The sequence below is a fragment of the Drosophila willistoni genome, assembly GCF_018902025.1.
Source record: "Drosophila willistoni isolate 14030-0811.24 chromosome XL unlocalized genomic scaffold, UCI_dwil_1.1 Seg141, whole genome shotgun sequence".
NCBI classification, from domain to species: domain Eukaryota; kingdom Metazoa; phylum Arthropoda; class Insecta; order Diptera; family Drosophilidae; genus Drosophila; species Drosophila willistoni.
In genome coordinates this window covers 10,067,958-10,088,660 of record NW_025814052.1, presented here as the reverse complement: position 1 = coordinate 10,088,660, position 20,703 = coordinate 10,067,958, and the positions used below count along the sequence as shown (strand labels likewise).

The 20,703-nt window shown below is 40.4% G+C and overlaps 3 protein-coding genes across 5 annotated transcripts; 1 reads left to right on the top strand and 2 right to left on the bottom strand.

The window, feature by feature from the left end:
* Positions 1–3,401: 3,401 nt before the first annotated feature.
* Positions 3,402–7,415, bottom strand: LOC6641449 (serine-rich adhesin for platelets). The gene is made up of 5 exons (XM_023175189.2): positions 6,973–7,415; positions 5,724–6,908; positions 4,256–5,509; positions 3,891–4,127; positions 3,402–3,564 (listed from the first exon to the last, which is right to left on the bottom strand). The coding sequence occupies exons 1-4, from the start codon at positions 7,169–7,171 to the stop codon at positions 4,045–4,047; spliced, it is 2,721 nt and encodes a 906-aa protein (XP_023030957.1). The 5' UTR covers positions 7,172–7,415; the 3' UTR covers positions 3,402–3,564; positions 3,891–4,044.
* Positions 7,416–7,701: 286 nt separating this feature from the next.
* On the bottom strand, positions 7,702–12,340 carry LOC6641448 (protein flightless-1). Its single transcript, XM_002063988.4, has 4 exons — positions 12,159–12,340; positions 8,820–11,989; positions 8,608–8,758; positions 7,702–8,544 (listed from the first exon to the last, which is right to left on the bottom strand). Exons 1-4 carry the CDS (start codon positions 12,210–12,212, stop codon positions 8,134–8,136), a joined length of 3,786 nt encoding a protein of 1,261 aa, XP_002064024.1. The 5' UTR covers positions 12,213–12,340; the 3' UTR covers positions 7,702–8,133.
* A 363-nt stretch (positions 12,341–12,703) lies between these two features.
* Positions 12,704–20,314, top strand: LOC6641287 (protein tweety). Of its 3 annotated transcripts, none has more exons than XM_023175258.2 (8): positions 12,704–12,825; positions 14,867–15,284; positions 15,489–15,974; positions 16,047–16,810; positions 17,128–17,297; positions 17,919–17,930; positions 18,009–18,930; positions 19,015–20,314. In XM_023175258.2, the coding sequence occupies exons 2-8, from the start codon at positions 15,147–15,149 to the stop codon at positions 19,421–19,423; spliced, it is 2,901 nt and encodes a 966-aa protein (XP_023031026.1). In that variant the 5' UTR covers positions 12,704–12,825; positions 14,867–15,146; the 3' UTR covers positions 19,424–20,314. The 3 variants fall into 3 exon arrangements, with proteins under 3 accessions (XP_023031026.1, XP_023031025.1, XP_023031024.1); XM_023175257.2 differs by lacking the exon at positions 12,704–12,825 and adding an exon at positions 13,204–13,263; XM_023175256.2 differs by lacking the exon at positions 12,704–12,825 and having other exon boundaries at positions 14,490–15,284.
* The last annotated feature ends 389 nt before the right edge of the window (positions 20,315–20,703 follow it).

Genomic DNA, 20,703 nt, shown 5'->3' with positions numbered 1-20,703 from the left:
TGTCAGAGTGGCGACTGAAATGACTGAAAAGCCAAAACAAACCACAGGGCCGGGGCTAACTACGGACGCGCCGAAGTTTGTATACCCTTGCAAGTTTTTTTGTTGCTACTCTTCCTACAATCTTAGGCTAGAGCAATCTGGAGATCTTGCCATTTTAACGTATGTTTGTATGATAACCATATAATATAGTTATCCGATTTTAATAACAAACAAATTTTCAATTTTTATGAAAATTGCGTCAAAAGTAACGAAGTTATTCACTAAAAAATCAAAAGTCACTATTAACTACCGATTGTTCCCATGGAAACTATATGGTATAGTCATCCGAGATTGGTATAGTTATTTGTAGCTATACGAAACTAGCAAATGGTTATTTTTATAACAATAGCTCAGAAAATAATGAAGTTATGGAGAAAAGTCCGTCTTCGGGACTTTGTCATTTGTATGGAAGCTATATGATATAGTCAACCGATCTTGCTCAAACTTGGCACAGTCGTTTATAGGTGTAATGAATTCACAAATATTAAATTTCACGACAATACTATATAAAATAACAAAGGTATTGAGAAAAATCACTGTTCCTGATTTTTCCGTTTGTATGGGAGCTATATTATATAAAGATCCGATCCGGCTGAATCCGAGACATACAACCCCTGCAGTATATACAAGCCTACATGCAAAATTTCAACTCTGTAGCTCTAACATTCTAGGAGGAGTTTGCGTTGATCCAAACGGACGGACAGTCGGACGGACGGATATGGCTAATTGAACTCGTCGCGTCGTGCTGATTAAGAATATATATACTTTATATGGTCGGAGATGCTTCCTTCGCGTTGCACACTTCTGACAAAAATGAATATACCCTCTTTGCAAGGGTATAAAAACGCGCGCGCCGCCCACAGCGTCTGTGGATGAAAATGTGGACGAGCTCTGGTCACTTTAAACGAAAGGCGGCAAATGGATTGGATGCGACACCTTAATTCGAATAGAATGTGGAATAAGTGAAGATGGTCAAGGGGGTGATGGAGAGGGGAAGAGAAGGCGTTTCATTTTTTCATTTAAGAAAGTCTTCTTGGTTGGAAAAATTTGATTGTTTTTTTAGCTAAAACTATGCTTTGGGGTACAGTGGTAACCGGGGTTGACGAACGGGTCAGAGAACAAACAATTCGGATAATGAACACATACAAAACTTTTTGTTCTTATTTCATTTCAGACTGAAAAATCTTATAAGTTTCATTTTAGTTTCAGTAAAATCTGAGGTAAAATAATAAATAAATGGTGAATTTTTCAGCCATTTCATTTTACATTATTTTCAACCGGGAATTGATTTATATGGGAAAAATGTTTTCGCTTAAAGAACAAGATGCTGGAAAGAATTGTGTTCGTTTACCGAGGGTCCACTGTAATGAAAATATTATCCTAAGAGGTTTTTTTTTTACTTTAGGAGATTTGTTTTTAGTCAAACTTTAAACGAGTTTATCTCGAATACGTGTTTTTTGACGACTGACGACAGAGACAGCCCGTAAATTTGAACCGATTTTAATGAAATAAAGTGCCATCGATGTAGAATTGCCACCAATCTGATCCTTACTTCATTTAGAATTTTAGTATTCTCTTTATTATGTTTTAGTTCACACCAAGCTAAAACAAAAACAAACACAAAAATTGTCTCTTTTTTGAACGGCCGCCAGTTTGTCAAAAAAAAAACACAAAATTTTGTCAAAAAAAAAAATCACAAAATTTTGAACTAGATCGGAACCAGAATTACATCCATGCTGAATCTAATACCGACTGAAACTTTAAAATCAGATGATCCTGCATAGAGTTATTCTTGCCCCCAGCAGCATGCCTTTTTTTTTGTGTTCTAATTTTGGAAGCAGACAACTGTTTGAATTTATTCTGACTAACTCCAACTCTTTCCGATATCAAAAGATATGGCCCGAAAAACAAGCTCTTGACCAAGAAAAAACCCTTAGCAATAAATGCCTTGACTTTCATTATGAAGCTTCTATGTGACTTTTTCTAGATTGAACTATATATCCTTATATATTATTTCATTTTGTTTTGCTCACCATTATATATACAGTAGGTGCTGGTTATATAATTATACTCTCTATAATCGGTGTTGAAGAACAAAGATTTATTCATATATTTCCCTTTTTTTTTTTAATTTGTTTGGGCACCTTTGACAAAATTTGTAATTTTTGATTGATATAAAACGAGTTTTGTACAGCTTTACCTAATTTATCAATGATTCAGCTCAAAATGGTCAATTCACATAGACAGGTCGAACTCGATACGAAGTACGAAATATATTTAAGACCGTCAAAACGAAAATACTAACATTTTGTTTCACTCTCTTTATTTCGACTGCTGCTGTATTGTGCTCTCTTCTCTCTCTCTCTCTCTTTTGTCTTTGTTCTTAGTTTTCATCGTTTTTAGCGGTATATAGTTATGGCCCGCATCTATTGTATATATGTATCTGATCTATATCTTGTTTCGTTTCATATAGTTTTACAATTTATATCCCAAAAAGAAAATCAATTGCTTTTAGTTAGTTTGCTTTTCATTTGTTTGTTGTTTTTTTTGTTCATTCTGTTTGTTTGTTGTTCATTTTACAATTTGCATCAATATTACAATTGTTCAATTATTAATACATTGAATTAAATTAATCATTAATTTACGACATCAAATATATGTATGTATGTATAGTCGAAACATTTCATGCCGCAAAAAATTTGTTGTAGGTATTTTTTTGTTTTTGTTTTCTCTCTGATTAATTTTAACTAAAACATAACATCCATATATATATATATATATATATATGTATATATACACAGGGTTTTTTTCATAAATAGTATCGGAAAAGAAACATTTTTATAAATCTTTTAAAGTACAACCCCTGAGCATTGACACACACACACACACACGCACACACACACTGACATGTCGTTTGAGCGAAGACTTTAAAAAATGTTGTTGACAATTTAAAAAACCAGAAACAATATCAGCTCAAGATGTGGGATTTGTCAAAACACAAGTCTTTATAAATAAAGATTTAAAATCAATCATTTTTTTTTTTCATTCTTTTCCACATTTTAAACTGAAGCATAAAAGACTTTTCGATACTTTTTTTTATATAAACCATGTATATACATATCAATATATACGTATATATATATATATATATATATGAACTTATTCATTTACGTATCGTTGATGAAAACAAAAAAAAAATATATAGATTCTATAAACCTTTTACATAGGCTTATATGTCTGTTCAGTGAGCCGACTAAATAGTCGGAAATTCTAATAGTTGATCGATCTTTAAGACTCGCTTGACCTAAAACAAAAACAAAACTTAAACAAAGGAAAAAAAATATTAAAAAAAAAAATAAACATTTAAATCCGATGTCTTCTTGTTTAAAATATGATCTTAATAAATTAAAATAAAAAAAAAATTAAATATTCATATTTTGTCAGTGTCCTTGCGGGGGGTTTTTTCTTCTGTTCATTTTAAGGTGTCTGATCCAAGGAGTTCATTCAGGAAAAGTTGCAGCAATTCTGTAATAAAAACAATAACTAAATAAGTGTCAAATGGAAACTCAAGATAATCCTCGGATATCTATAGTTCTATATAATATATATATATAATAAATGAATGAGAAAGAGAGAGAGAGGGTTAGAGTGAGAGAAAGTGTGAGCGCAGAATGAGTGAAAAAGAGAGGAAAACATGCATAAAACCAAAACCAATCGCAAAATGTTGAATGGAGAAATCATGCAAAAATAATGCAAAACCTTAAACAAAAACAAAAATGATTAAGAAAAGATTGTTGAAATGAAAAGAAGCGAAAATGCGGCAACAACGTCAAACATTTTGCAAGTTTTACCTTTTCCAATGCCTCAGCGTCAAAAGCTATTCACAAACTGTGTGTAAATAACTTTGTGTGTGTGTGTGTGTGTGTCGCTGGGTGTGGGTGTGGGTGTGCGTGTGTGTCTGTGATGAGTTGTAGTTAGAGTTTAATTTATAGTACTTGGGACAATCTAAGACTCCAACGCAGTCATTATGTCATCCAAAGTGCCCGTTGAAATTGTGTGTCGGCTGTTATTCAACTGAAAATCGGGCTCTGAAATGAAAAGGTTCAAGTTCTATTATATCTCGGAAATTGGTTTCTGAACTGACACGCTCTTAGATCGTAGGCCCCTGAAATCTGTAACAATATTGAGATTATAGATTTATATTTTCTTCAATTACCTGCCAACTCTTCAAGGACCTCATCATTCAGACTGGGAATTTCACCAATTGCTGGAAATGGTGTTGTAGATATACTATCTGTGTCACCACTTAGCGATTCACCTTTTATGGTGGGGATTGTGGTTATTGTGGTTGTGGTTGTGGTGGTGGTGGTGCTGGCAGGAGATTTGGCAGCTTCAGCTGCTTCTGTTGTTGTTGTTATTGTTGTTGTAGTAGTTTCGTTATTAGTTGCAGGATTATCTATGTTTGTGGCATCAGTTGCTTCGGTCGCCGATTTAAAACTCGATTCCGAATCACCCGAATCGAGACGCGAACGTATAGGCAACTGCTGTTCGACTATTTTCTTGTCATCTTGTGGTGTGCTACACCGACTATTTGGGGACAGAGGCGTATGCAGATCCCGGACATCGTCAAGAGATGTGGCAATTTCCAATATATCCTCGGGATCTTCGGTTTTGCTAACGCTGATCGTGCTGGTGGTGATGCCTAGCAACGGTGATGATTTCAATGTTTTATCAATTTTTATTTTCTTTTCAACGTCTTCGTCTTCGGCTGCTTGTGGCTCTTTGTCTTCTTTTGGTTCATCTTGTTTGTCATTATCATCAGTTTCTTGGTTTGTGGAGATATCCGTTTGACTGACCAACAAGGGCTCCATATTGTTCTCGCCTTCGTCCGCTAAGGTTTCTTCTTCTTCCACTCTTAATTCCATTTGACTTGTTTCCTTGGATTCCTTAATATCTGCAGCATCCTTTAAGGTTTCATTTTCTTTCTCTGTGATATTTTCCGTTTCTGTTTCAGTTATTATATTTGTTGTCTCCTCCTTTTCTGAAGACGAAGATGAGTGCAAGATTTCCTTATCTTTCGTATCTTCTGACTGCTCTTCAGTTAGCTCTTTTTTTTCGTCTTGTTCTTTCTTGGTTTGCTTTTGCTCCTTTATTAGCTCTTCTAGCTCTCTCTTTATCTGCTCATCATCTTTTAGCGTATCGTTCTCATTTATTTCTTTTATTAACTCCTTTTCGGGTTTCTCTTTTTCTGTGTTTTCCTGCGCTTTCTCCGGTTCCTTTTCGTCCTCCATTCTCTTTGATTCTTTCGTGTCAAGTGATTCTCCTGCTTCTTTTTCTTCTTCTTCATTGTTATCGTCATCGTCATTGTCATCGTCGTCGCTTATGGTTGTAGTTGTGACGGTAATTTTCCTTTTAATGGGCGTGGCAATGGGTGTCCCAGCTCGATGTATGCCCGGCAACTCATTCGGCACTGTAAAATTCAAATTGATGTTAGGATATACATAAAATCGAAATGGTTATCTAGTATCTAGTTATAAATTCATGTTCTAGCTAAGCTAAATCATTGGAGAATGCATTGTAATTCTCCCAAGTGGCTATTATACTAAGGGTTATAATAACAAAGTGTTACATAACCCGTACACCATTCAATCATTAGCTCAGTTTGGTTAATGTATGTTACTTACCTATATACTCATCATCATCCGCGCCATTATCATCTTCATCAGCTGCCTTGCTCGTATCCTCGAGACGTAAACTCGCTAAACCAGCGACTGGCACCCGCTGTGAAGACCTCTTGAGTTTCCTTGATAACGAGCCATCGCCATTGCATGTGGCTTTGACACTCTCCTCGATGGCGCCACCCGATCGACGTCCTCGCTTGGCCGGACTGGGGCCAAACAACATGGCATTCGAGGTTAGAGCAATGTCCTCCAATATATTGCCAGTGGCATCGACACGCTGCAAACGTGTGGGCACCGTTACACAACCTTTGCGCGGCGATCGTCCTGATCCCAGAGTGGAACGTCGCGTCCCGGTTTCACTGCTACCAAATATCTCGACGGCCTCGCTGAACGAAACCGAAAGATTTAGTTTTTTCGAGCGCCGCTTAGAGCTGGCATTGCTGTTATTCAATGAGAAGCTGACATCATGGACGGGCCAGGGGGGCATCGGTGTACGTTTTACCTTCACCACACAGCCAAAGTATCGTGCACCATAACGTTTGATCAATCCCGCGCTAACCATTGGACGATTTTTCGCCCCGCTTGGGCTGTTCTTCCCTTTGGCCTTTCTATTAAGTTTACTCGGTGGCGGAGTATGCTCACGAGCCAATTTCTGTAGATTACGTTGCTTGGCGCCATTTTGTAGCCAGGGTACTTTAATGTGAATTTTGTTACTCAGCTTTGCCTTCTTGCCGGGCGATGGCGAATCAGTGTCAGGATCAGTAGAAGCCGCCGACTGATCGCTTTTTCGGACTCGCTTTCGCTGACTACCGCGACGACTTCCAGCCGTATGCAAGGAAATCTCCTTTTGTGTCAATCTTTTGACGCGCACATGGCAAGGTCTTATGGCGGAAACGGAGGTAGTTGGAATCGATACGGTTGCCTCTGGTTGGTGATGATCGTGATCAATAAACATTTTCTGTTCGGCTTTTGTTTTGGGTGGTGAAAGTAGCTGCAGCTGCTGCTGCTGTTGCAGTTGATTATCCCCATCCAGCTGGATGTCTGTCTGGGCTTCTGGCTCATCATTTATTTCTTTTGTGTCCATGTCCGTTGTTGGTTTTACTCCAGACTCGTCTTTCTCCTTTCCGTCGTCATTGGAAAATTTGCGCTTAGCACTGCCAGACAGTTTCACTTCTTCAATCGTTTCGGCTACTCCCAGCAATAAAAGGATAAATGAAGTGGATAATATAAGACAAAGATTTTACCCGCTTACCATTCGCTTTTTTGTTGTGCAATGTGAAATCTGGTGAAGGTGTTACAGCCACGGGCGATGGCATTGAAATATCCTTCAGAGTGTCATCATCGTCTTCGGCTATCCCGTCATCGCTGCCATTTTCGGTCTGAACTACCGGCTTGGTGTCCCTAATCCGGTCTGGCGGCGGTGCCGCTCTTACTTGGTCGAACAACTCCATCTCTTTTTCCTATTCGCCCGCCGCTCTGTAATCCTTGCAAAGCAGTTTTGGCCTCCGAAATCGTAGACCCAGCTTGAAACAGGTCAGCTAATGGCCTTGTAATCCGTCTACTAGTTCTTCCAAAATTCCGGCCGTACAATTTTCATTCAAAAATTTGCAAATGCAGGAAACAAATAAAGCGTCGTTTGTTGTTTCTTTTGAGTTTTTTCCTGCAAAAAATGCAAGCGTTCGGATAAGCAAGTGACCAGACTTTGCGGTTAATAAGGTGACCAGACTACGCGCAATTATCCGCCGCTATTTGCAGTATTTAACATCTGGCAACCCTGACAATTTTAAAATGGCAAATTGACCGTTACTTGAACATTGGACAAAAATTGAAAAATGATAATATATTTAATTTTTTCAAATTTATTTTTATGTCAAAGTATTGCAATGTTTATGTAAATAATAGATACAGTTAGTTTCTTACAACTATTTTTTTTTCTTGTCTTTTTTTTTTTTTATAAATGTTTCGATTAAACACATATTGGTATATATAATTTTTATTTATTTATATGTATGTATGTACATATGCAGCATTCTTCAAATTGGTTAACATTGTTAAAAAGGACTAGCACAAAATATTGTAAAAGGAAAGGGAGTTAATCCTCTTTAGCTCAGCATTTTGATATATGTATATATATATAAAATAAAAGTGAATACTTTGCAGTTAGTTAAATTAGTTAAGGGCTTCTGCGGGAAGGGGGGCGAGGCGAAAAAAACATAATAAAAATCCCTACATTAATTAAGAGTTAATCGTATAAATAATTAAAAAAAAACACTTTCCAAAAAGGGGAGAGGGCAATATTTTGTGTGTGTGTTTATGTGTGTGTGTGTATGAATTGATTTTGTAAGTAAAATTGTCATGTCATGTCATTGGGCTTCTCCTCGTGCTCCTCCTGCTATTGCTGCCCCTCCTTGGCTTAGATGTATACCTTAAATGCACTCCAACCATGGAAGCATTTGGTAAATCGACGCGATTCCTTATTCTTCATGGTTAGGAAGAGTTTACGCGGCCGCTCCGGCTGCTTAATGCGCATGTGTTGGATATACACCTGGGCGGATTTGTAGGCCAATTTCACCTCCACCTCGCTGCAGCGCGGCCCCATCCAAAGGAAGACATGTTCACCGTTATCCAATATCATGATATCATCATCGGCCAAATCATCTTGACAGAAATCGGTGCATTTCTCGGCCACAGTATAATAGCCACGCTCATTCGAGCAACGGAAGAGACGCGTGTAATTCATATATTCCGCATCCTTGTCATAATTCTTGCGTCCCCCCAATGCGACCCAAAAGAAATTCTCCGGCTCATCTCCTTCGTTGAGAATCTAGCAGGAAGAGGAAAAAAAAACCTAATGTATAGATTCCCATCTTAAATGAGATGAACTTACCTGCAGGCTCACCCAGGGACTATTGAACATTTGCTCGGCTATTTCCTGAACCAATTTGGCCTCCTCGTTGCAGGCCTTGCTGCCCAGCCAGACATATACGATGCCCGATTGCGATTCATCCTCCGTTTCAAATGGCACATGGAGTATATAACTGCAAGCAATGATTAGGAATTTAAAGACACAGATCGATTGATATCAACAACAAAACTTACCAGAACGCGGAGTTAAGATGCACTGCATCCGGCTGAATTTGTATGAGTCGTGTGGTCAGGGCACCACCGTTCGAACGTAAATGATAAAACTCTACCGAGGCCTTGCCATCGGCAGTTAATGCCTTATCCTTACGTTTACCTGTATGAATGATGAATTTGCGTTTGAAATGGGACATAAATTTAAGATTCTCCTGCTGTTGAAAGATGCGCATCACTTCCAGTTCCTCGCCAAACATGGCCTTGAATTTCTTTTGCAACGTAAAGGTAAATGTCAGCCAGCCCATGTTGCCGGCATTGCGTCCCTGCCAGAAGTAGACAACACACTGTATCTCATCTTCGGGCGGATTGGCGGCATTCGATGCGGATGAACGATTACTGCTATCTAACTGATCGTTGGCTGAATCATTGGCATCGGCATCGGGTTCAGGCTCCTCAATGGGTATACAATAGCGGCAGAGAAATACATAGCATTCACCCGTATAGAAGTGACCCAATTCCTCTTCCGGCAAACGGACAAATTTCTTATTCTCTAGAACAAAGGCCTCCATCATCTCCAAGTCGTAATTCCATTCCTCTTCAAGCTGCTCGGCCTCGGCTAATGGCATTGCCGATTGGCGGGGCATAAACAAGGCAGCCAGATCTGTGCGGGTCTCCTGTTTTTTGGCCCACTGGGTCAAATTGGCGCCCGTCTTGGCCACCGATTTGGCCGTGCGTGTGAAATCGACAGCCATAACCTCATCCCAGCCGGCGAATTTTGTGCGAAAGATTTGCATTTCATTGCCCTCCGGTACACGCATAACCAGAGCACAATCCGGTCGTTCGATCATATTGAAGAGCTCCCGACTCAGCTTGACGGCTGCGGCACGCACCAGACGTGTCGATTTTTTGCCAAACCAGACAAAGAGATCCGTTTGGCAATCCAGGACATAGACATGCTTGCTATTTAGCAATGTGTGGCAAAGTTTCTGATCGGGCAGCTCCACTTGGGGCAGTTCCAGATAGCCCATGCCCAATTGCACTTGATAGAGGCGCGGCTGGATGGGTGTATAGTCCTGTGGCACATGCTCCTCGGGGCTATACTCTTTGCCCTCCTCCACAGTGACATCCATTGCCTGCCAGAAGTCATCGGTCTCCTCCTGCTGCCGCTCCACAATGATGTCACATTTATTCTTACGCTCCGTCTTATTGATCTTCTCGGCCATAAGGCGAGCCTTGGAATTGAGGGTATTCTTGGAATGAATGCCCAACCAGATGTGTATACGCGTGCCGGCATCCAGGACAAAGGCATGACGCGGATCCAGTGAGCTCAATTGGACGGCAACGGGCTCCAGATGTATGGTGGCACCATGGGCATGAACCAAATAGAGGCGTGTTATGTGTATCATCTCTTCGATGGTATAGAAACCGGTGGCAGTGCGTCCACCTTCAATGTAAATCACTTCTGTATCAAAGAGGGCAAGGAATTCCTCAGATTCGTCACCCTGCTCCTCCCGTATGGTCCGGCAACGGGCACCCAAATAATTGCGCAAATTGACAGCATGAATGGCCGCACAGGCACGCTTATCCAGAGTCGCCTCATTGCCAATCCAGAAGTAGATCTCCCACGTTAAAGTGCCCAGCTCTTCGTATTTGGTTTTAAGGACTATGTAGCAATCGCCCTCGTAGAACTTCCCATGGACGCATTCCTCGATCTTATTGGGCAGAAAATTCTCAATTTCCCATATGGTCAGACCGATCTGTTGGCCATCTTCTTTCTCAAAGAATTTCGAATAGTCCAATTGGGGTTTCTCGAGGGATTCGTCCCAGCGTTTGGGTTTCAGCGATTCCGGTTGATGATCCACATCGATTTCCTTATCCTTGGCAATGTCCTTCATACCCTTTAATACCTTAGCGGCATCCTCCTGATCGTTCTGATCTTGTCGTGGACCGCGTCGCAAACGTATCTTGCGAGCTGTCGCATCCTTGGGACTACTTGCTGCCGCCGATGTAATTATGGAATTGGGCACAGCCGCCCCGGCCAAGCGAAGCTGCGTCTGAAGACTGAAGTCAATGTTATAGAACTCCAAGCTGGTCGCCTTGCTGGCCTCACTCGGTTTGGGGGGCATTATCAATTCGGGATTGTTTCGCAAATCCAATTGATCCAATCCCTCGAGCAAATGTATGGCATCCGGCAATGTTATCAGACGATTTGAACTCAAATTCAACGACTTGAGGCTGCCACAACGGCACAAACCCTCTGGAACCATTTCCAAAAGATTATTTGATGCCGAAAATACCTCCAACGAGCCCAGTTTACCAATTCCCGATGGTATGCCCTCGAAATTGAGCTTGTTATCGTTGACAAAGAGACGCCGCAGTTTGGACAACTTGCAGAGAGCTGCCGGCAGAGTGATCAATTGATTCCTTGACAGATTCAAGGACTCTAGACGCTGCCAAAATTCCATGCTGGAGCTAAGTTCATTAATCTCGTTGTCACTCAGGTTGAGGCGCACCAATGTAGCCACTTGGTATACACAATCCGGTAGTTTGGGCAGCGAATTGTGCGACAAATCCAGTTCACAAAGATTCGCCAAGCTATCCAAGCTGGTGGGGAAATTCAATAGAGTTCGCTGAGTGCCACTCATATTGAGAACCTCTAGACTCTGCAGCGAAGGCAATTGCCTCAGCTGGAAGAGCTCTAAAGGATTGTGCGATAGGTCAAGCGTCTTTAAGTTAACCAAACGGCGTGTCTGCGGCGGCAATGTTTCCAGACGATTGTGCGATAGATCCAGGAACAATAGATCGGTTAAATGGATAAATAGAGCTGTCGGTATGGCCTCCAATTGATTGTTGCTCAAATTCAAAACAATCAGATTCTTGGCTCTCTCCAGGCCCTCGGGCACTTCCTTAAGCTTGTTGTGCGACAAATCCAATGTGGTCAGTTCCTCCAGATAGAACAGCTCCGGCGGTATGCCGCTATTCTTTAATTGATTGTGCCTCAGGTCCAAAGAGCGTAGGCATGTCAGTTCTGTCAGCTCGCCAAAGATCTTTTCCAGCTGATTGTGATTGAGGGACAAATGCTCCAGTTTCTGCAATTGGCCCAGCTCCTCGGGCACTTCTTGCAATTGGGTGCGATCCAAATTGAGCCATTGCACCCGTAGCATTTGGCGCATGGAGCTAGGGAATGTTTTCTGCAAAAATAAATCATAATTTAAAGTCAATTTACCATTATTTATCTTTTATTTGTTGATGACAAATGATTCCGTCATGACCCAAAAAAAACACACAAAAAAAAAAAAACAAAAGAATAAAAAACAACAGCGGCTGCTGCAGCAGCATTCAATTCCAATTGCTACTTACGCTAAAATCATTTTTGGTAAAGTCAATACCGCGCACAAACGGCAGGACACTCATTTTACATTAATTAATTGAAAATTAACTATAATTTTGCTGGGCTTATTGGTGGCAGTAGCTAAAAAAAAACTAAATCTAAATCCAGCAGCTAAATCTGGTTTCGTTGCTACATTTGGCAACACTGCCAACTAGTGCTGCGCAGGGCTTGCACAAGAATCGATAGAAATTTTAATTCGATAAGAAAAACAATCGATATATTGTTAATATTTGAAATTCGACCGTTTTGGTGTTTTACAAAAAAGAAAAAAAAACTAACAGCCAGTGCAAAGCCAACACACTTATCTGAAAATTTTCTTGTGTACTATTTTAAATACTTTGTTTAAGAAAGCAATTAGCTATTAAATAATAATCTAAATGCTTAAACAGTAAATATGATAATTCACTGACACTTTCAAGTGAGCATTATGGGGTTCTACAAAAAACTCCAACGTTAACTAAAACTGCAAGAGCTATTAAATCGTTTCGTCAGCCCTGGCAGCTTTTGCTGCAGTCCTTCGATAATTTACTGTCCTGACTGCTTTTTGCAGTTTAATTTATTTTTGATACAAAGGCTATAAAATACCATAAAAGTTGTAGTCATTAGTCGTCGTTGACATTTAAATTGGCCGCGCAAGTAAGTTTTGAAACAGATATTCAATTTTATTTCCACTTATTGAGGTGTATATTGCGCATGTCCTGACAATAACTGAAACAGGAATCGTCAGTGGCCCATCGCGAGTGTCTGTAAATCCACCGTTTGGCAGCCTTGATCTAGAGGGTGTGACCAAAATTGAACGACCAAAAAAATTTTCATACTTTGCTTAGTCTTCGGAATGTGAAGGTCCTGCTTTGTGTTGTATATCCTTGTTAGGCAAAAAAAAAAAAGAAGGAAAAAAAGACAAACATCAAAATATATACATAAAGAACATAATACCGCAAACTGATTAATAATAACTATTGCTGCGACATGTAATGCCAAAGGTTATCTCGAAAAAAAAAAAACAAAAAAAAAACACAAAACAAAAAACGACAACAACTAAGAACGCAGATTGAAAGTGCAAAACACACAAAAGTAAGAATTTCAAAATTACGTTTTGCGGTAGCAATAAACCCCGAGAGCTTTGTTTGTTGTGTGTATGAAAATTGTGTACCCATTTTTGGACTGCAAAAGGGGAGTGTTTTGTGTCTTGCTTCGGGTTTTTGTAATCCCCATTGTTTTTTGTGTGCCTTTCGTTTTTTCCCTTCCTGTTTCAATGCGAACTAAAATCAAAATACGACATAAACTATGAGTTGATGATAAAGGGAGAATAAAATGAAAGTGTTTATGAAGTTTTTGTGTTGTTTTTAATTTAATATTGTGAAGTCTACATTTTGTAGCCAATTCGGTTAATGTTGTTGTTGTTGTTGTTGATGAAATTGCATAGAATTGACAAAAAGTAAACTGTAAATTGCAGTGTGGGCGGGGTAGCAAAATACGAGGGCGCACAGTCAGAGAGCGAAAGAGAGGAATAGAGAGAGCGAGAGCGACAGCGAGTTAACTGGATGCGCTCTCTTCTGAGTTTACGAGAGTTTACCGTTACATAAAAATATTTATGTGAGAAATCACATACATACATACATACATATACACAGAAACGTAAAAATCGCCCATCTGTATGTTCGTCCTTTGTGGGTAACCAAGAGAAAAGTCCAACAGGACTCCAATAAACGGTTTTTTTTTTTTGTTGTAATGCCAAACATAAGACTTTATAAGCTTAACCAAACAATAAGAACAAAAATTGATGATCAATTTAGTGTAATTGTGCCAAGTGAAAATTCTTTGAATATAGTCCTTGCTGTTAACAACTAACAGCACTGTTAAATAAGGCTAACAAAAAAAAAAAAGCAAAAAAAAACTATCGGGACTAAAAAGCGTTGCTCTCTTCAAAGGAAGGAGGGGAAAAAATAATGCAATGTTGAATGTAAAACGACAAAAAAGAAAACTTAAAAAGCTAACAAAAGAAGTGGCAAAAACTTAAACAAAAAGACAACCGACAAACCGCCAAAAAAAAAACGCCGACAACAAAGAACAACAAACCGAAATTCATTGTAAAGCCAATCCTAAAAACATTGCCGTTTAATCAAATTTGTATAATTAATTTATAGTTTATTTGATTTTTGTCAAATTATTTGGTTTGCCTATCGTTTTATTTCTATTTTGTTGTGAAACAAAGTGTGCAAAAATCGAGAAAATAATGTAAAATTCTTAATTAGGGCTATGCCCCCCAAGCATACATACATATAAACGTTCAAGTGTGTGTGTGTGTGTGTGTGTATGTAGAAACTCTGTGGGGCGTCCCACATTCATTAAGGATGTTTAGAATATGGCACATAGATTGCAGATTCGACAAGATTGTTTCTAAACCCTTAATAATATTTCAAAAACTCTGCAATAAGTGGCAATACATACACAGGAAACCATTAGATACACACACACACACACGCGCTCAAACACACACATGCATATGATCAGATATTCACACTTGTGCTTTCATTATGTTTCTCCTTCCACTTTTACTACTACTACGACTACTACTACATATACTTGAACATCTTTCCTTCTTTTTCTTCTTCTCTTTGCTCTCACACCCACATCCACCCCGTTACGTTACCGTTACCGTTACCGTTACTTATAGTGCACGACAATTTGGATTCGGTGTCAAGAGGTTAGGCAACTCTATACTCTGCCCTCCCCAGAAAGGCACGTAGCCTTTTAGAATTATCCCCATCACCGACCCCACCAAAAGCCAAAAGAATAAAAACACAAAACAAAACTAGTAGAAGAAAAACCCACAATCAAAGGGAAATCCTAAGGAAAGAAGAAGCTAAAAAAGAAAAAAGGGAGCACGCAGCACTTTACTTAAAAGGAGAACTACTTTTGGCACATAATCAGGAGGAGTTCAACCGGCAAGAAGTATGGGTGACTATCACGAGTTTACGGATCAATACAAGGTGCCGGTGATAGCCAAGCTACTCCATGCCTTGCCCCACTACAACATCACGTTCCATAAGATCAACAGTACATTTCGGCCAAATGATGAAATCTATCTGGAGGTAAGTTAAGCTAAACCAATCCCTTAGGATTGCAAATAGCAAATTTGTTAAGTGAAAACCAAAAGTAATCAATTCAAATTTAATTTAGGTCACTGATTTTGAATTTGACCTGATAAAATGTTGTATACCATTTTGATTTAGGGCTCATTGCAAACACTAATGATGATTGGCTATTTTATGTATCCTTCTCGTCCTTCTTAACAGAGTCTGGGCATCTTGGGATCTGTACCGGCCGCTTTGTTAATTGTATCATTGCTGGGATTACTTTTCTATCTAATGACCCGATGTTGTGACCGTAAACCACGACCTGCGCACTCCATCACCAGCCTAAAGGTGGCCCTCTCCATTGTTACCGTTATGTGCTGTGCGGCAATCGGTTTGGGCTTATACGGTAACGATGATCTGCATAATGGATTGCTGGAGGTACTCACAGCGGGCCGTAAGGTGGACAATCTGGTGACTACAATACGAAATCAAACGCACATCCTTGAGAATACCCTAACGAATCGGATTCGCCCTCAATTGGTGGAATTGGCGGATATATTTGATCAACCTGTATCGAATCAAACGGCCCTATCGAAACTATTTGTATCCCTAAACATTGTTCAGGGCAATGTGACACTAGCAACCAATGCGGCAAGCGATATCCGGCGTCCATTGATGGGTATATCGATGACACATTTTCTCACGGTTAGTGCAAGAGTAAATTGACTGGACGAAAACATTTACCTAATATTATTTTCCGCTTTTCCGTTTCCATAGCGTGGTGATCAGTGGGAATTGATACGCTGGCCCGGCACGGTGGCTACTCTGGCATTACTTCTGGTTTTGTGTGCTGTTCTCCTAGTGGGCGTGGCACGACATTCACGCTGCGCTTTAATACTATTTAGCGTTTGTGGTCTATTGGCCGTAACCGGTTCGTGGCTTATGTCTGGCCTCTATCTCTCATCGTCGGTGGCTGTCGGAGATTTGTGCATCAGTCCAGCTGATTTTCTAGTATCCACTGCACCGAGAGATTTGCCCACAAACGTCCTATTGCACTATACACAATGCGAACCGGGCCACACGAATCCGTTTACCCAACGCCTGAGGGAATCACAGAATTCATTGAACAATGCCCGTAGTGCCATGGCGACCGTAATGAAAATCTCTTTGGTTCTGTTCAAGTCATCGGGATTGCAACCGAAATTGGGAGCAGTGAATGCCGATTTGAATAGCAGCGAACGATTGCTCACCCAATTGACGGCTCTGGTGGATTGCAAGGCAGTGCATCACAATTTTCTAGCCGCTGCCCGTGGACTCTGCGAGGGTGGACTCTTGGGATTGGTACTGATGCTAATTGCCAGCTTTATAGCTGCCATTCTATTGACCATAATGGTATGGGTGGATTCGCATACATGGATCTATATACGCAAACGGAATGATTATGCTCAGGTGGATGAGCCATCGTATATATCACATCCGGCACCGCAAAATCATCAACAGATGATGAATGCCGCCAGGACATTACCCCGGAATCATAATGGGTATGTGGTTTATTTCGTTTTTCTGTTTTGTTTTGGATTTTTTGGTTTTGTTTTTCGTTTTGTGTTCGTAACAAAAATCCTATCTGGTAGTTGTTGTATACAAACCGGAGCCCATGTATTCCCGCCTCCATTCTCTTCTCTTTTTCTTCTTCTCGCTTTCTCGTTTTCTTTTTCTCTGTTTCTCCCACTCTCTTTCTCTCCCTCTCTTTCTCTCTCTCTCATGTCTTTTTGGACAATTTTTCTTTGTTTTTGGGTTTGTTTTTTGTTTGTTTTTTCCCTTTTTTTTGTTTGCTTCCGTGTCTTCCCCCCTTTCATAGGCATTTTAGTCCGCCCGTAATCAGTGGATCGCATACGCTCCAGCATCCAAGCAAACGTCAGCAGCACGAGATGATGGCCCACGCACACATCCAGCAGAATATGCGAGCCATGGGCACCCATACTCTGGGTCGACTGCCATCGCATAATCACAGCCCCACCCACATGTCCGGTAAGTTGGAATATATTTTTAAAAACTACTTTCAAATGTCGCTCCATCAGTAAAAACTTGACATTTTCTTTTGAGTTAAATTTGTATTTGGGTTTTTCAATCGTTCAACTAAACAAAAGAGAGAAATTGCGTAATTTGCCCACTAAAGTATGTAATAATTTCCACAAAAATAGCAAATTCTTTAGCTGAGAAACTTTCTATATGTGATGTTTGTAGAGAAAATCATTTTTCACCAACATTTCTTTGAATTCGACTGCATATTGCATACTTTATAGGGCAAATTTTCCTGAATTTCACATCTCTCGAACCGTAACGTTGTAGTTTAATATATCAAATCGGATATTAGGTCATTCTTATATAAGAAATGAATATAATTATAGACTCGAGTAGTTTTGAACAGATTTTTGAATATATTTTACTTATTTTTATATTGATTTTTGTAGTATACTCTTTTACTGATAACATGATTTTTATTCCATGTCATTTGCCATACATCCGATCTGCCACATCCTGTTGTATATGCAATCCTCATACCACATCCGCCACATCCGTCTCCGCATTCCTCTTCCATCTCTCCGCCTCGCTAATTGAACTGTGTGTATGTGTTTGCCCATTTTATAGGTCCCAATAATGGTAAATATGCAACCCTAAGCAAACAATGCAAAACATTGGAAGCCAATGACTTTTACTGAAAATCGTCGCCACCCGCAGCAGCAGCAGCCGCCGTCGCCGCCAATCTACCGCCCACGACACAGGCCCAACAGCAGCAGCAGCAACAGCAGGCACAGCAACAATTGCAGCAACAGCAAATGGGAGGACCACAGCAGCCACAGCCCATATATTGTCATCATCCTCACAGTCATCCGCATGCGCATCCCCATCAGCATCCGCATACGCATTCAGCTGCCGCAGTTGCCGCTGCAGTGCAGCATCAGCATGCCATCTATCATCAGCAGCAGGCTCAAGCTCAGGCCCAGTATGGCACCTATACGACAGCAGCAGCAGCTGCGGCCGCCCATCATGCCCAGCACCATTTGCCGCCCGGCCAGAGTCAGATATATCAGCAGATACCGGCACATTTAGCTCCCCAGTTGGCAGCGAATGGTAATCCACATTCAATCTATCAGCCACTGGTGGCTGTCAGCCAGGGCTCCATATATGTATCCAATTTGGCCACAATGAGGCGACAGAATAGCCAGGGCGGACCTCAAATACCCGCTCATCATGTGCAGCAGCCGCCTCCCAATCCCCACCATCAGCAACAGCAGCAGCAGCTCCAACAGCAGCATCAGCATCCCCAACAGCCGCCGCCACCGTCGCAACAGCAACAGCAGCTGCATCAATTGAAATCCCCACAGCAACATCCCCAGCAGCAACAGCAGCAGCAGCAGCATCATCCACAACCCGAATCGGATGTGGTTCCCATTAGCACCACCATGGATACGTCTATATATGATCGGGACAAGCAGATCTATAAGTGCTCCACACTGCGTCAGGGTGGCAAATTTGATCCCAAGTATAAGCCTTCGATACTGAATTGTCCATTGCCGGAGATACCCAAAGATGCCGAACAGCCCAAAGTCGAATCGATTTATCAACAGCAGCAACAGGCTCACCATCAAAACTATTCCAAGTAAGGAGGGCTCACAACCCCTCTCACACATATTCTATCCTTTTGGTTATCATCTCCGTGCATCTTTGTCTCGTTCATTTTTAGAACGCTACAGCGACCACCCATGAAGCTGCCGCCACAAATGAAAGCCATACCACCGCCCCGCATTGGTACGCCAACGTCGCCACCACCACCACAGGCACCACAGGCCACGCAAATGCACGACAATGGCAGCGGGGATGGGGGCACCAATGGTGAGGACACATCTCTGCCACCACCGCCGCTTGAGGCGACCCAGCAAACCCAGCAAACGCCGCCCAAGGCACGTGTCCCAGCGGCGGCGAATGGCAAAGCCGGCAACGGTCTTGCCCTGCACAATGGTGGCGGAGCTGTCGCTGGAACAGGCGGCGGTAGCGCAGGTGGTGGCACCACCAACGATGTGGATGACGATGATTTGCCACCACCGCCGCCAGCGATAACCGATGAAAGCAACTACGCTGTCACGGAGTTGTAAGCTGCTGCTAAGAATAATTATAATAATAATAATGTTGATGATGACCCTAGGGTCAGGGCCAGGCCAACACACAAAGCAAAAACAAAAACCACCAAAAACCAAGTGGTCATCGGGTCTTTTGCGTTTTAACGGAGACTTTTGACGTAAAGTCTTCCACTCAGTCATAGGAATTTATAAATATGCTTCTTTTATTTTGCTCTCTCTATCTCTATCTCTCAAACACTCTCTTTTGTCTTTCTAACCCCGCCTCAAATGGGTGGCGGCGATTATTGTGTTCCTTAATTTGATTCGCATAGACGGGAAAACCGAAACCGAAATCGAAATCCTTTCCTAAATGCATCCTAGAAACCAAAAGTCTCGCGAGATGGAGCCGAAAACAAAAAAAAAACGAAAACCCAACTATTGGACTTTTGTATATATATATACTATTAAATATATATCTATAATGCGACATTTACACTATACGACAAACAAAACAAACACACACACACACACAAAGAAAAGACAGGCATATTTAGATATTGGACTTATATATATATATCTACTATATAGTCGGTTATTCTTTTTGATAATAGGACATTTTTACGAAAAACCCAAAAAAAAAAACGAGAAGCGATCGAAACGTTTCGCACATTTTTAGATAAGAAGGCAAAGAAAACTGAATGAAAAATCCGAGAGATACACACAGCCATAGACACACTACAATTATGGGGACAAGAAAACATATTGTATTATATAGCGATTATTTTAGTATTCAGAATCCAGAATCCTCCCGGAGAACAACAACAACAACAACGTCAAGGCAAAAGAAAAACCACCAAAACAAAAAAAAGAAACTTTTTTTTATTCTAGTAGTTTGAAAGTTATAGCATATTTATATACATATAATATACATACATATATATGTATATATTGCACTTGTTTATCTCTTCGTTTTTTAATTTTTCCAATCAATTTATTTTCGAAAGTTTTTTGGGAGTCAATTTTTTATATAGAACAAAGAAAAATTAATAAAAAAAAAAAAAACCAAAAAAAAAAAAAAAAATGAATACAAAGAAACTAAATACGAATAAGGCAGAGGCAAATACAATTTTTTTTTTTTTAATTTTTACTCAAATCAAATTTGAGAGCTGTGAGCGAAAGACGATGAGTGTATTCATGTTTATTAACAAGTGAATAATGAATTGAATACAATTCAAAATTAAATAATAATTCACAGAAAGAAAACTAATTCACTGCCAATAAATTTTTTGTATTAATTATACATGAATTCATAGAAA

Excerpts from the sequence above, each read along its gene's own strand:
- LOC6641449 (XM_023175189.2), bottom strand. The coding sequence starts at position 7,171 with ATGGAGTTGTTCGACCAAGTAAGAGCGGCACCGCCGCCAGACCGGATT. Across the intron at positions 5,510-5,723 it reads GGATGATGATGAGTATATAG|TGCCGAATGAGTTGCCGGGC; the intron begins GTAAGTAACATA and ends TGAATTTTACAG. Across the intron at positions 4,128-4,255 it reads GGTCCTTGAAGAGTTGGCAG|AGCCCGATTTTCAGTTGAAT; the intron begins GTAATTGAAGAA and ends TTTTCATTTCAG.
- LOC6641287 (XM_023175258.2), top strand. The coding sequence starts at position 15,147 with ATGGGTGACTATCACGAGTTTACGGATCAATACAAGGTGCCGGTGATA. Across the intron at positions 15,975-16,046 it reads CGATGACACATTTTCTCACG|CGTGGTGATCAGTGGGAATT; the intron begins GTTAGTGCAAGA and ends CCGTTTCCATAG. Across the intron at positions 16,811-17,127 it reads TTACCCCGGAATCATAATGG|GCATTTTAGTCCGCCCGTAA; the intron begins GTATGTGGTTTA and ends CCCCTTTCATAG.
- LOC6641448 (XM_002063988.4), bottom strand. The coding sequence starts at position 12,212 with ATGAGTGTCCTGCCGTTTGTGCGCGGTATTGACTTTACCAAAAATGAT. Across the intron at positions 11,990-12,158 it reads TTACCAAAAATGATTTTAGC|AAAACATTCCCTAGCTCCAT; the intron begins GTAAGTAGCAAT and ends TTATTTTTGCAG. Across the intron at positions 8,545-8,607 it reads GTCCCTGGGTGAGCCTGCAG|ATTCTCAACGAAGGAGATGA; the intron begins GTAAGTTCATCT and ends TCTTCCTGCTAG.